This window comes from Nannospalax galili, unplaced genomic scaffold, assembly GCF_000622305.1.
Source record: "Nannospalax galili isolate Female #2095 unplaced genomic scaffold, S.galili_v1.0 scaffold156, whole genome shotgun sequence".
In the NCBI taxonomy this organism is placed as follows: Eukaryota; Metazoa; Chordata; class Mammalia; order Rodentia; family Spalacidae; genus Nannospalax; species Nannospalax galili.
Window position 1 is genome coordinate 467,446 of NW_008337625.1, and position 14,198 is coordinate 481,643.

A 14,198-nucleotide genomic window follows, 5' to 3' on the forward strand; every position below is an offset into this window, starting at 1 on the left:
TCAGCAGTCACCACCAGTTCCAGGAATCCGAAGTCCTCTTCTGACGTCTGCGGCCTTGCACGACACGTGTGAACTCATATACATGCAGGCAATACACTCGTACACATAAAAATAATAAAGAAAATATTTTTTTAAAAAAAGATATTTTAGGTGACCAGAGAGAGGACTCAGCAGTCACCAGCATTTGCGGCTCTTGCAAAGGACTCTGCTTCAGTCTCCAGCACTCACATGGCAGCCAACAACCCAGGACTGAAACTCCAGTTCTAGGGATCTGACCCCTCTTCTGGCCTCCACGGGCACTGCACACACATGGTGCCCCTACCCGTGTAGGCACAACACACATAAAAGATTTGCTTACATTATTGTGTGTGTGTGTGTGTGTGTGCGCGCGCGCGCGCGCGCGTGCATGCATGCACATATCACGTGGCACTTGTGTGGCGTTCAGAGGACAGCTTGCAGGGGGAGGGAGTCGGATCTCTCCTTCCACCGTGCGGGTCCGGGGTACTGAACTCAGGCCGGCAGTCTTGGCAGCAGGCAGCCGGGCTCGGAGACCCCTTACAACTAGAACCTGTACTGGGCCGGGGCTGGAGTGGTCGGCTGGGCCGCTTCCTCCAGGCTGGCCACCCAGGCTTCTTTTTGCATAGCCCAGGTGGGGCAAGAAGGCAGGCGGGGCCGCGCGGAGGAGCTGTTGGCAGAGGGCCGGGTGGGAGCGCAGCGCGCAGGTCCCCTGTTCTCGGGGGTCTGCGCATGCGCGGCCTCTCTCCCGCGCGTCCCTAGCTCTGGCGTTCCCGGCTACCAGCTCCCATTGGACCCCATCAGGCGGTCCCCGGGATGGAGCGGCTGGACGACCTGGAGCTGCTGCTGATTGAGGAGAGCTGCGGATCCCAGGCGGCGGGGGAGCCCGAGCTGTGAGTGGGGCGGGCGGGCGGGCGGCGGGAGATTTGAACGCAGAGCGGGCGCGGGACTGGGCGGCCGCTTTTTCCCGGCTGGGAGTGCTAGATGCCGTCCCCTAGGATTAGCCGCAGGAACTTAAACCAGAAACGTCTGCTTTTGTGCTTTGGGTCAGCTACGACTTTTTGCGGTTATTTTGGACAGGTCTTTCTGTGTAGCCCAGGTCAGCCCTGCACTCGCTCTTCTCCTTTCTCAGCAGGATCACACGCCGCCACACCACTGTCAACAATACCTTTAAAAACTTTAAAATTGCATTTATTTATTTGTGTGTGGCCCACCGTGGAGGTCAGAGGACCGCTTGTTCTGTACACCGTGGGGTACCCAGGGACTGAACTCCAGTTATCCCACTTGGGGGAAGTCCCCTTACCCAGAGCTTTCTCACTGGCCTGGTAATACATTTTAAGAGATCCAGTAGGGGCCGAAGAGATGGCTTAGTCCTTAAAGGCCGAGCCTCACAACATGACGAGATCCAGTAGGCTTCACAGCGGAGCTCAGGAAAGTCATGGCTTAGGGGAGTAAAGTGAACCATTTATGAACAATGGATTGTGCAGCCTGCTGACTTGATCTGTAGGATGATGTAAAAGACTTGATGTTCTAATTGGAGAGGGAGAGACTTTGGATTTACTTGATCACTTGTTAGGATTATGAAAGTCCAACAGGAAATACGTAAGCAAAGGGGTTTTTCTATAAAGACTATTTTGCAGGGCTGGAGAGACTGCTCAGAACTGTTAAGAGCATTTGTTGCTCTTGCAAGTTCAGTTTCCAGCACCGGCCTGGTGGCTCTAGTTTTAGTGGATCTGATGCTCACTTCTGAGGGCACCGCATGCACATGGTTCACATGCATACATGCTGGAAAAACATACGTAAAAAAGTCTTTAAAAATTATTTTGAACTAATGGACAAATGTACAGTGAATTTGACTTTGATCATTATAAATGTGTATTACAAACCAGAGTGACTGTAAAAGAATGAGCTACAAAAGTTGTGAGGCCTGCTCTCTAGTGGGATGTGGCATTGTGGTTCAATACTTGTGTAAGTAATGAGAGCTACTCCAAAAGCCCAGGCTGGAGGAGTGCTTGAGTGTCAGAGCTGAGAACATCTGTGCATTCACCTTTTCTTGGGAGTGGGGAGGGGAGCTTGCTTTTTTTTTACCAGGAGAGGCTGGGAACATTTCCTGTATTAAATAGGAAGTTGGGCTAGATGATGTGTTTGTTTAGTGGTGTTCCCTCACCCTGGGGAGAGGGGGATGGTGGGGGGGGGCACCAAAGACCTGACACACAGTAGGTCCAAGTCAGGGTAAAGATTAGTAAATTCGGCTGGGCGTGGTGGTGCACGCCTTTAATCCCAGCACAGGGAGGCAGAAGCAGGCGGATCTCTGTGAGTTCGAGGCCAGCCTGGTCTACATAGTGAGTTCCAGGTCAGCTGGGGCTATAGGGAGACCCTGTCTCAAAAAGACCCCCCCCAAAAAAAAAGATTAGTAAATTCTGCAACTTCTCTGAGGAATTCCAGCAAACCTCCTTTGCTACTCTTGCAAAATAAATCTCTCCTTCCTTTTTTCTGTCAACAGTACTAGGGAATCAAGCTCAGGTCCTCATATGTTAACATGTATGAGGCAGGTGCTAAACCACTGAGCTACATCCTGCCGGATACAGGTCTCATATTTGGAAAAGTGACCACAATTTCTTCTTTTAGTTGTGCTTTGGAAATGCTTTAAGCAGTGGGAGAAACATGTTCAATATTTTTTGTTTGTTTGTTTGTTTTGAAATAGGGTTTTATGTAGCTCAGGCTGGCCTTGAACAGGCCTCATTTTGTAGATCAGGCTAACCTTGAATTTGTGGCAAGCTTCCTGTACAAGCCATCACATTCATCTTAAATTTTGGTTTTTTTTTTTTCGGTCTTTTTGAGACAGGGTCTCCCTGTCCTGGAACTCACTATGTAGACCAGGCTGGACTTGAACTCACAGAGATCCAAGTGCTGGGATTAAAGGCGTGTGCCACCACGCCTGGCCATCTTAAATTTTTTTTTTTAAATTTTTGTTTTTTGTGACAGGATCTCTCAATGTAGCCCCAACTGGCTTGGAACTTGATATGTAGACCAGGCTGGCCTTGACCTCACATAAAGATCTGCCTGCTTCTGCCTCTTGAGTGCTGGGATTAGAGGTGTGCACCGTTGCACCTGAGAAAAAATTTCTTTTTTTCTTTTCTTTAAAGAGGAGTCTTTTCTGGGGCTGGAGAGATGGCTTGGCTCAGCAGTTAAGAACACTGACTGTTCTTGTAGAAGACCCAGCACCCACATGGCAGCTAACAACTGTAACTCCAGTTCCAGGGGATCAAACAGCCACTTCTGTCCTCCGAGGGCATTGCATGACATGGGTGCACTTACCTACATGCATGCATAACACTCATACACATGAAAATAATAATTTCTTTTTTTTTTTTAAAGAGGAGTCATTTCTGTTTGTTTTGAAACAGAGCCTCAAGTGGTTTGGGCTGGTCTTGAAGTCTCTTTGTTGCAGAGGATGACCTTGAACTTCTGGTTCTGCTGACCCTAGCTCCCAAGTGCTAGGATTACAGGTTTGAGTCGCCACACCCAGATACCTGGTTCATACAGTACTGGGAATCTGATGGACCCGAGCTTTGGCAAGCACTCTAGCTATTGAGTGCCAGCCCCAGTTTTTATTATTTCTTTATATGTATACATATATTGCCTGCGTGTATGTAAGTGCACAAGTATGTATTGTGCAATGCCCGAGGAGGACAGAAGAGGCTGTCAGATCCCCTGGGACTGGAGTTGGACAGTTGTTAGCTGCCATGTAGGTGCTGGGATTCGAACCCAGGTCTTCTGCAAGAACAACCAGTGTTCTTAACTGCTGAGCTGTCTCTCCAGCCCTACTTTTTTTTTTTTTTTTGTCTTTTTGAGACAGGGTCTCCCTGTAGCCCCAGCTGTCCTGGAACTCACTATGTAGACCAGGCTGGCCTTGAACTCACAGAGATCCTTCTGCCTCTGCCTCCTGAGGGCTGGGATTAAAGGCATGTGCCACCACGCCCAGCCACCAGCCCTATTTTTTATAATAGGAATTCTCCCAGTGTGTCTTTGTTCAACTTAAGCTCTTCAAAAGAAACAAACCTACAAAACTAGAGCACTAACTTCCAGGTACTTGTTGGGAATCTTGTTCCTTCATGGTTTCACTAAGATGATTTTTTATGTGTATGCTCTAGATTTCAGGAGAAGATGGATACCTTTCCTCAAACATTTCTGAGCCGGGGACTGGATAACCGCTACCTGGTACTAGCTGTTGAAACTGTACAGAATGAAAGGGGTGATGATGAAAAACACCTGGTCATCACTGCCTCCCAGTCACCAGAGCACAAGGAACTATGCATCCTTAGGAATGGCTGGTAATTTGTGTTAGACTTTGAGCACTGACTGGTTTGGCTATCAAATGTTTCTGTTTTTGAGACAGAGTCTTACGTAGTTTGTTGTTGAAGTCCTGATTATCCTGCCTCTATCCCTCTCCCCCAAATGCTAGGATTATTTGGCTTGACTAGGTAGAGTCTGAAGGATGTCCGCTTACCTAAGCCTTGTGTGAGCTAGGTAGACACTCTGCCACTAAGCTATAGTCCTAGCTCTAACCTGTCAAATGGTTTGTGTGGATTAAATCAGTCTCAGCATGGTGGCTCACACCTTTGCTTACTTTTAATCCTAGCACTTGGGAGGCAGAAGCAGGAGTATCTCTGTGAGTTTGAGGCTAGCCTGGTCTGCATAGTTCAGGCCAGACAGAGCTACATGTGAGACCCTGTCTTTAAAAAAAAAAAAAAAAAAGCCAGGTGTGGTGGCACATGCCTTTAATCCCAGCACTTGGGAGGCAGAGGCAGGAGGATCTCTCAGCCTGGTCTACATAGTGAGTTCCAGGTGAGCTTGGGCTATATGGAGACCCTGTCTCAAAAAGACCAAAAAAATAAAAAATAAAAGGAGGGCTGGAGAGATGGCTCTGCGGTCAAGAACACTGATTGTTCTTGCAGAAGACCCAGGTTCGAATTCCAGCACCCACATGGCAGCTAACAATTGTCTGTAACTCCAGTTCCAGGGAATCCTACGGCCTCTTCTGTCCTCACGGGCATTGCATGATATGGGTGCACTTACCTATATGCAGGCAATACACTCATACACATAAAATAAAAATAATAAAATATTTTAAAAAATGAAGTAGATTTGCTAGATTTTCCTGGAAAACTGTGTTATCCCAGCATCTCAATTCTCTTGTGCCCCAAACTATTTTTTAATATTTTATTATTTTTATTTTATGTGTATGAGTGTACTGCCTGCCATGTATGTAGGTACACCCATGTTGTGCAGTGCTCTTGGTGGTCAGGAGAGGGCATTGGATCCCCTGGAAGTGGAGTTATAGGTCATTCTTAATTGCCATGTGGGTGCTGGGAACTGAACCCAGGTCCTCTTCAGGAGCAGCCAGTGCTCTTATGCTGAGCCATTCCCCCCCGACCAAACTAATTTTTAAAAATTATCTTTACTGGGGCTGGAGAGACGGCTCAGCCTATAAGAACACTGGCTGTTCTTACAGAAGACCTGGGTTTGAATCCCAGCACCCACATGCAGCTAACAACTGTCTATAACTCCAGTTCCATGGGATCCGACAGCCTCTTCTGTCCTCTGCGGGCATTACATGACACAGGTGCACTTACCTACATGCAGGCAATATGCGTATACCCTTAAAATAAAAATAATAAAAATAGGGGGCTGGAGAGATGGCTCAGCAGTTAAGAGCACTGTCTGCTCTTGCAGAAGACCCGGGTTCGATTCCTAGCACCCACATGGCGGCTTACGAACCGTCCTTAACTCCAGTTCCAGGGGAATCCGAAGCCCTCTTCTGACCTCCGTGGCATTGCACGACATGTGTGCACTCACATACACGCAGGCAGTACCCTCATACACATAAAATAAAAATGATAAAAATAAATTTTTTAAAAATTATCTTTACTTTATGTATATGAATGTTTGCCTGCTTATATGCATATGCACCTGCTTCTGCCTCCCAAGTGCTGGGATTAAAGGCGGGTGACACCACACCCAGCTTGCTTGGTATGTTTAATGCCTTTTTAATATGTTTAAATGTAGGAATCTAAGTTGTATATTTCCATGTTAACCTTGCTTTGTTTTTAGGTGTTCTGTGCCAGTCCAGCCAGGAGATATCATTCATTTGGAGGGAGACTGCACGTCTGAAACTTGGATAATAGATGACAATTTTGGATTTTTGATTCTATACCCAGATCTGCTGCTCTCTGGCACAAGCGTAGCCAGTAGTATTCGGTGTATGAGAAGAGCGGTCCTGAGTGAAACATTCAGGGTAAACAGTTGTAACAACTAATGTGCCTTTCCCCCTGGTGTGTCGGGGTGGAATCCTGGGCCTTGGACATTTATGTCTGTCTTCCTCCAAGCACAACCTCACCCTCAGAACATTTCCATCTCACTGGTCACTTGGTCCACTCAACAGGTAGAAGATCTTCATTTGCATCTTACAGAGAGGATATTGAGTTCAGAGAGCCTATGGACCACTACACCTGGCTTTTTCTTTTTAAACATTTTTATTAATTCTTTGAGAATTTCATACAATATATTTTGAGCACATTCACCTCTACCCTTCTCCCTAACTCCTTCCAGATCCACCTCTCACCTCCCCCATCAACTTTTTACTTTCATGACCCACCCAGTCCAGTTTGTGCTGCCCATATGCTCATGAGTGTGGGGGCCATCCACTGGAGTGTTGTTGACCTACCAGGGGTCATACCTTTAAAGAAAACTGACCCTCCCTCCCCCAGAAGCCATGAGCTGTCATAGTTATTAGCTTGTCAGTTAGGGATAGGGGTGTTCATGAACCAACCCCCTCTGTGCTGGGGTGTTGACTGGCTTGACTCTGTAGGCAACCACAGCTGCTGTGAGTTCATGAGTGCAGGGGTCCTGTCATGTTCAGAAGACTGTTTACTCCAGTCCTCTCCATCCTCTGGCTCTTACAGTCTTTCTGCTCCCTCTTCCACTGTGGTCCCTGGGCCTTGGGGTGGGGAGTGTGCTGATAACAGATGTGCCATTTGTGCCTGAACACTCCACTGATACTTTGCACTTTTACTCTGCACTTTGACCAGTTGTTGAGTTTCTGCATCAACCACCATCCGCAGTAGAAACAGCATCCGGCTTTTTTTGGATGTGGGCTTTGGTGATGAAATTCATGTTGCCAGGGTTTTGGGGCAACCACTTTTTTTTTTTTGGTCTTTTTGAGACAGGGTCTCCCTGTAGCCCCAGCTGTCCTGGAACTCACTATGTAGACCAGGCTGGCCTTGAACTCACAGAGATCTGTCTGCCTTCACCTCCCAAGTGCTGGGATTAAAGGCATGTGCCACCATGCCCGGCAAGGGACAACCACTTACCCACTGAGCCATCTTGCCAACTCTGAATCTATCACTTGCATATTTCTCAGCTATGCCTTTATATTTCTATTTGGGTAGATCATAAAGTAAAAGTAGAGAGGATACTTGGCAAGTTTTAAACCTTTGACAATAGGTTGAGGGGTTTTTTTTGGTATTTTAATCATTTTTCAAAATGGAAATACAGTGATTTAAAAAATTACTTAATATTTGTACAATAATTGAGATAATTCTGAGTAGGAAAACTTAAAGTCATCTAATTATTCTACCCACTATAAGAAAACAGTGCCAGGTGTGGTGGCTCCTGCCTGTGTTCCCAGCACTTGGGAGGCTGAGGCAGGGGAATCACTTCTAGTTCCAGACCAGGCTGGGTACATAGTCCCAGTGTAGCCTGAGCTAGAGTGAGATTCTGCCTAAAAACAAAGAAAAGAGAACTTTAATATTTTGACATAATCAATACATGTTGGCTCCGATTGCTTTTGGGGGGGGGGAATCTTTGAGACAAGGTCTCACTGTAGCTGGAGCTGCCTGGAACTCACTGTAGACCAGGCTGGCTTCAAACTCAGAGATCTGCCTGCTTCTGCCTCCTGAGTGCTGGGATTAAAGGCGTGTGACCATGCCTGGCATCTTTGATAGTTTTAGAATATATAATCACTCCTGTGCTATACATTGTGGAGTAAACTGTTTATATTGCTTTATGTTCATAGATCTCTGATCCTGTCACTCGCCAAATGCTGATTGGTACAATTCTCCATGAAGTTTTTCAAAAAGCGATCAGTGACAGCTTTGCTCCAGAAAAGCTTCAAGAGTTTGCTTTTCAAACTTTTCAAGAACTAAGACATTTGAAGGAAATGTAAGTATTTGTGAGAAGAACCACAGGTACAGTTTGATTCTACTTGCCTAGAATTTGGGTTTCTGGAAGTGGATTTTATTATGAGTTAGTGCAGGCAAGACTCAGCCTCTAGGGCTGCAGTACTGGGTGCCACCCCTGGGTGGTGTTCCTGACTTTGAGCTACAGGGACTCTGGCTACTATAACTTAAATATCCCATACATGTGCTCAGCAAGTTCCTTGGCTGTTCTCAGAGAATGTGCAATAAGCATTTTCACATTAGTTCTAGAAACTGATATTCTAAATTGTGTGGCTTTGGACTTAGGTGAAAGCAGCTTCAGATGCAACTTTGCCAGTTTTGATAACTCAGTGGGTTGAAGAACCTGGAAAAGATAGAGCTGCCTGTTTTACAGACCATTAGAATGCTGGCCTGTGCTGCTGTCACTTAAAAAAATATTTTTATGGGGCTGGAGAGATGGCTCAAAAGTTAAGAGCACTGGCTGTTCTTATAGAGGCAAAGGACCTGGGTTTGAGTCCCATTACCTACATGGCAGCTAACATCTGCCTAAAACTCCAGTTCCAGGGCCAACGCCCTCTTCTGACCTCTGTGGGCATTGTACAACATGGGTGCACATACCTACATACAGGCAATATAGTTGTACACATAAATATATATATATATATAATAGGGGTCGGAGAGATGGCTTAGCAGTTAAGAGCACTGACTGCTCTTGCAGAGGACCCCGGTTCAATTCCCAGCACCCACATGGTGGTTAACAACCATCTGTAGCTCCAGTTCGAAGGGATCTGATGTCTTCTTCTGACCTCCACTGGCATTGCACAACACAGGTGCCCTTACATGCAGGCAATACATTCATACACATAAATAAAAATAATAAATAATAAAATACTTAAAATATATAATTTTACTTTAAAAAATAATTTAAGATGTTTTTATTTTTATTTTACATGTATGAGTGTTTTAGACTTAGATAGTTAGATAAGGAGACATTATGGAGGATTTTTTACTTTTCTTAAAATTTTATTTATTATTCTCTATGTATCAGTGCACTATACTCCAGAGGCCAGAAAAGGTCATCAGATCCCTTGAAACTGGAGTTACAGTTATGGACAGGTGTTAGTTGTCATGTGGGCACTAGGAATCGAACCCAGGTATATGTATGAAATTCTTGAAGGGTCAATTTTTTTTTTTTTTTTTTTTGGTCTTTTTGAGACAGGGTCTCCCTGTAGCCCCAGCTGTCCTGGAACTCACTATGTAGACGAGGCTGGCCTTGAACTCACAGAGATTCTCCTGCCTCTGCCTCCTGAGTGCTGGGATTAAAGGCGTGCGCCACCACACCCAGTTTGAAGAGTCAATCTATTTTTTTTTTTGGGTCTTTTTGAGACAGGGGTCTCCTTGTAGCCCCAGCTGTCCTGGAACTCACTATATAGACCAGGCTGTCCTGTGGCTCACAAAGACCACCTGCCTCTGCTTCCCAAGTGCTGGGATTAAAGGCGTGCGCCACCACGCCTGCCGAAGAGTCAATTTTTTAACAATCCAAGCCTTTAATCCCAGCACTTGGGTGGCAGAGGCAGGTAGATCTCTGAGTCCAGCCTGGTCTACATAGTGAGTCCTATGCTAGCTGGGACTACAGCGAGACCCTGTCTCAAATAAAAGAATGGGGGAAATGACTGACCAGAGAGATGGTTCAGTGGTTAAGAGCACATGCGACTCTTGCAGAGGACCCAGGTTCAATTTCCAGCACCCATGTTGTAGCTAACAGTTGTCCATGACTCCATTTCCAGGGGATCCTGTGTTCTCTTCTTACCTCCATGAGGTAAGTATACAATAGAGGTGTACTTACATGTATGCAAAACACTAATACACATAAAATAGACTAATAAATAAGCTAGGCGTGGTGGTATATGCCTTTAATCCCAGCACTCTGGAGGCAGAGGCAGGCAGATCTCTATGAGTTCAAGGCCACCCTGGTCTACAGAGGAGTTCCAGGCTAGGTGGGGTTACAGGGAGACCCTGTTTCAAAAATAAAAGAATAAGAGGGCAGGAGAGATGGCTCAGCATTTAAGAACACTGGTTGTTCTTGCAGAAGAGCCTGGATCGAATCCCAGCACCCACATGGCAGCTAACAACTGTCCGTAACTCCAGTTCCAGGGGATCCGACGGCTTCTTCTGTCCTCAAGGGCATTGCACAACATGGGTACACTTACCTACATGCAGGCAATACATACATACACATAAAATAAAAATAATAAACAAGCCAGGCATGGTGGCGCACGCCTTTGATCCCAGCGCTTCGGAGGCAGAGGCAGGTGGATCTCTGTGAGTTCAAGGTCATCCTGATCTACATTGTGAGGTGTAGGACAGCTGGGGCTACAGGGAGACCCTGTCTCAAAAAGACCCCCCCCCCAAAAAAAAATTAAAAGAATAATGGATAAAATGTTTTTAAAAATCCATTCATTATAAGCTTGTCTGTTTGGATATTGTTTTTCTTATCTGTTGCCCCTATTTCTGTTTTTTGGCAGGTATCGCTTAAACCTGAGTCAAGATGAGGTAAAACAGGAGGTTGGAGAATACCTTCCTTCCCTTTCCAAGTGGGCTGAAGACTTCATGCATGGCACTGCTGCTGCCATCCCTCGGATGCAGCTTTCTCTGTAAGACGTGCACTGTGTTTATGTCGTGTTCTGAGTCTAGACCAGGATCCCATTCTGTTTATTGATTCAGAACTTTTTCAGGAAGGCTGTTGAGATGGCTTGGCAGTTAAGAGTGCTTACTGCTCTTGCAGAGGACTGGCTTCTGTTCCCAGCACCCACATGGCACCTCACAACTACTTGTAATTCCTGTTCCGTGGTATCTGCTGCTCACTACTGGTCTCCTCAAGCTCCCACACACATGGTGCACATAAACTTACACGGGTACACATACACGTAAAAATAAATCTTTTAAAGCTTTTTAAAGGCCAAGCTATGGACTGGTAAGATGGCTTAGCAGGTAAAGGCCCTTGCTGCTAAGATTAATGACCTGAGTTTGAGCCTAGCATGGAAGGCTAAGAACTGAACATGGTGGAAGGCAAGAACTGAACTGACTCCTGAAAGCTGTCTAAGGTCCACTAACTAGCGTGCCATAGGATTCTGACATGGACGCCTGAAACAAGCTTTTACAATTAGCTATTTTGTTGCCCATTTCACACCTTATGACCCATCGTGTCTTTCCATGACCCAAACAATTTAATGAATAGAAATTTTGTTGTTGTTGTTGAATAGGATTTCCCTTAACTGGCCTGAAACTCTATATGTAGACCAGGCTGGCCTCAGTCTCAATCTCAGACATCCATCTACCTCTGCCTCCTGAGTGCTGGGATTAAAGGTGTGCTGCCACTATGCCAGGAATGAGTAGAAAATTTTAATTTTCATTATAATCAATATTATAATCAATTCTTCTCATGTTATTCTGCGTAGTTTCATATTTTTTCACTGTTTGAATAACTAATTCATCTGACCTTTTATGAATTTTTTTTTTTTTTTTCGGTCTTTTTTGAGCCAGGGTCTCCCTGCAGCCCCAGCTGGCCTGGAACTCACTATGTAGACCAGGCTGGTCTCGAACTCACAGAGATCCCCCTGCCTCAGCCTCCCGAGTGCTGGGACTACAGGCGTGTGCCACCACGCCTGGCTCCTTTTGAATTTTTAAAAAGATTTTATTTTATGTGTATGAGTGTTTTTTTTCTGCATGTATGTAAGTATACCACATGCATGCCTAGTGTCAGAGGAAGTCAGAAGAGGGGGTTGGATCCCCTGGAACTAGAATTACTAATAATTACCCACCATGTGCATGCTGGGCAATGAACTCAGATTCTCTGCAAGAACAGCCAGTGCCTTAACCACTGAGCCACCTCTCTAGCCTCTTAAGAATGATTTTTAAAATGTATCTCCTTGGCTAGGTGTGTTGGCACACATATTTAATCCCAGCCCTTGGGAAGCAGTGGTAGGGATATCTGAGTTCAAGACCAGCTTGTTCTACGTACTGAGTTCCAGGTGTGCCAGGGATGCTTAGTGAGACCCTGTCTCCAGAACATACACAAAAAGCAACCCAGAAAACAAAAAACATCAGTGTCACCACACACATTTCTCTGTCAGTTATTAGAGCAGGGAGTGAGCATGTCAGCATCAACATGATGCAACCATTTCAGAGCTACCTGTTTCTCACCAAACAACTTGGTAGCTTTTTAATTTTGTCTTTAATACAGTGCTTTGTCTACCAGGCTAAACCTGCCCAGCCCAATCTCTAAGACATGGTAATGATTAGCTGGTCAGTTAGCTTTGAGCCCTAGTTGTGCTCCCTTGCCCATGATAGCCGGGAAGCCGGTTCTGATAATGGCAGGGAAGCATCTCATGCTTCACACTGAAGAAGTCAGGCGTCCTGCATGATCATGTCTGGTAATAGGCATGTGCAAAAAGTAGCATGTTCTTTCCTATATTTCCTCAAGACATTTCCTATCTGTTTCTATTGGAATCTTCTGTTGGAACCTTCTAACCATCTGTAGAGCCACTTGCACCCAGTTCTGTCAAATGCAAGATGTTTAGACTGATGGTGTGATAGTTACAGATTTCCATTTGTTTGTTTGTTTTTTTTTTTAAGTCTTTTGGAGACAGGGTCTTCCTGTAGCCCCAGCTGGCCTGGACCTGGCTATGTAGACCAGGCTGGGCTCGATCTCACAGAGAGCCTCGTCCTCTGCCTCGAGAGTGCTGGGACTAAAGGCGTGTGCCACCATTCTTGGCTGGCCTTGAGCTTGTTACACATTCATTTCTGAGTGCTGGAATTAATGGGCCATGCAAAACCCTTGAGGTTTTGCTTTTATACGGGATTCAGTGTGATGCTGATAGTATAGCTCCAGGTGAGTCACCAAGACCAAGGTGAGACCTGGTGTGGTAGTACCAACCCACAGTCCCACATGTGAGGCTGAAGCTTCAGGGTCACAAGTTCAATGTCATCTTGATCTATATATTTAAGACCCTGTCTCAGGAAACCAAACAAAAAGCAAATTAAAAAAAACCAGCAATCAGAAAAGACAGGTGTGGTATAGCAGTCAGTGGAGGCAGATGTGAAGATTGTGTTCTAACTAAGTGTTTTTTGTTTTTTATTTTTTAGGCCAAGTGATGGTAGTAACAGTAATTCCTTGTGTAACATTGAAGTAACAAAATCACTGGATATTGAAGAAAGCATTTGGTCCCCTCGGTTTGGATTGAAGGGCAAAATAGATGTTACAGTTGATGTGAAAATACATCGAGGTGGTAAAACAAAATATAAGATAATGCCGCTGGAACTTAAAACTGGCAAAGAATCCAATTCTATTGAACACCGTAGTCAGGTATAAATCTTTAGCAAATAGTCTGAATGTGTAGAATGTTTAAGCGTGTAGTGTGCTCTTTGCATCTGGGTTTAATTCAGATAACATTTGAGTGTCCCGTTGTACTTTTCAACTTTGTCAGAGTACTCGGCCTGCTTTGTCAGTACATACATGCTCAGTAGAAAATTTCCTCTAACAAGGTGGTACAGGAGCTGAACGTGAACGGTGACATCATACTGCTAAACTAGCATTGTACACAGATGCTGCTTCTAAAGTCGAAGTCCTTATTCCTGTAAGTTGGAGATCTTACCATGTACACTGGCCTGTTCAAAGCAGGCTTACCTTCATGTTTCATGCACCTTATATACCTTGGAGCGATTTTTATGTAAATTTACTTAAGACTTGCTGTAGGAAGCTGGTGTGTATTTTCTTTTAGTCCCAACCTATCCACACTTTTTTTTTTGGTCTTTTTGAGACAGGGTCTCTGTGTAGCCCCAGCTGTCCTAGAACTCACTATGTAGACCAGGGTGGCCTAGAACTCACAGAGATCCTCATGCCTCTGCCTCCTGAGTGCTGGAATTAAAGGTGTGCATCACCATGCCTGGCTCACGGAAGGGCTT

At 45.3% G+C, this 14,198-nt stretch overlaps 1 protein-coding gene across 1 annotated transcript in view; it reads left to right on the forward strand.

The window, feature by feature from the left end:
• Positions 1–480: 480 nt before the first annotated feature.
• Positions 481–14,198, forward strand: part of Dna2 (DNA replication helicase/nuclease 2) — a 37,477-nt gene continuing 23,759 nt past the window's right edge. Inside the window, exons 1-6 of the mRNA XM_008832661.3 lie at positions 481–908; positions 4,170–4,349; positions 6,130–6,313; positions 8,093–8,238; positions 10,760–10,888; positions 13,380–13,599. Of these exons, the coding sequence (XP_008830883.1) occupies positions 832–908; positions 4,170–4,349; positions 6,130–6,313; positions 8,093–8,238; positions 10,760–10,888; positions 13,380–13,599 (936 nt within the window). The 5' untranslated portion in view covers positions 481–831. The remainder of the gene's footprint in view (positions 909–4,169; positions 4,350–6,129; positions 6,314–8,092; positions 8,239–10,759; positions 10,889–13,379; positions 13,600–14,198) is intronic.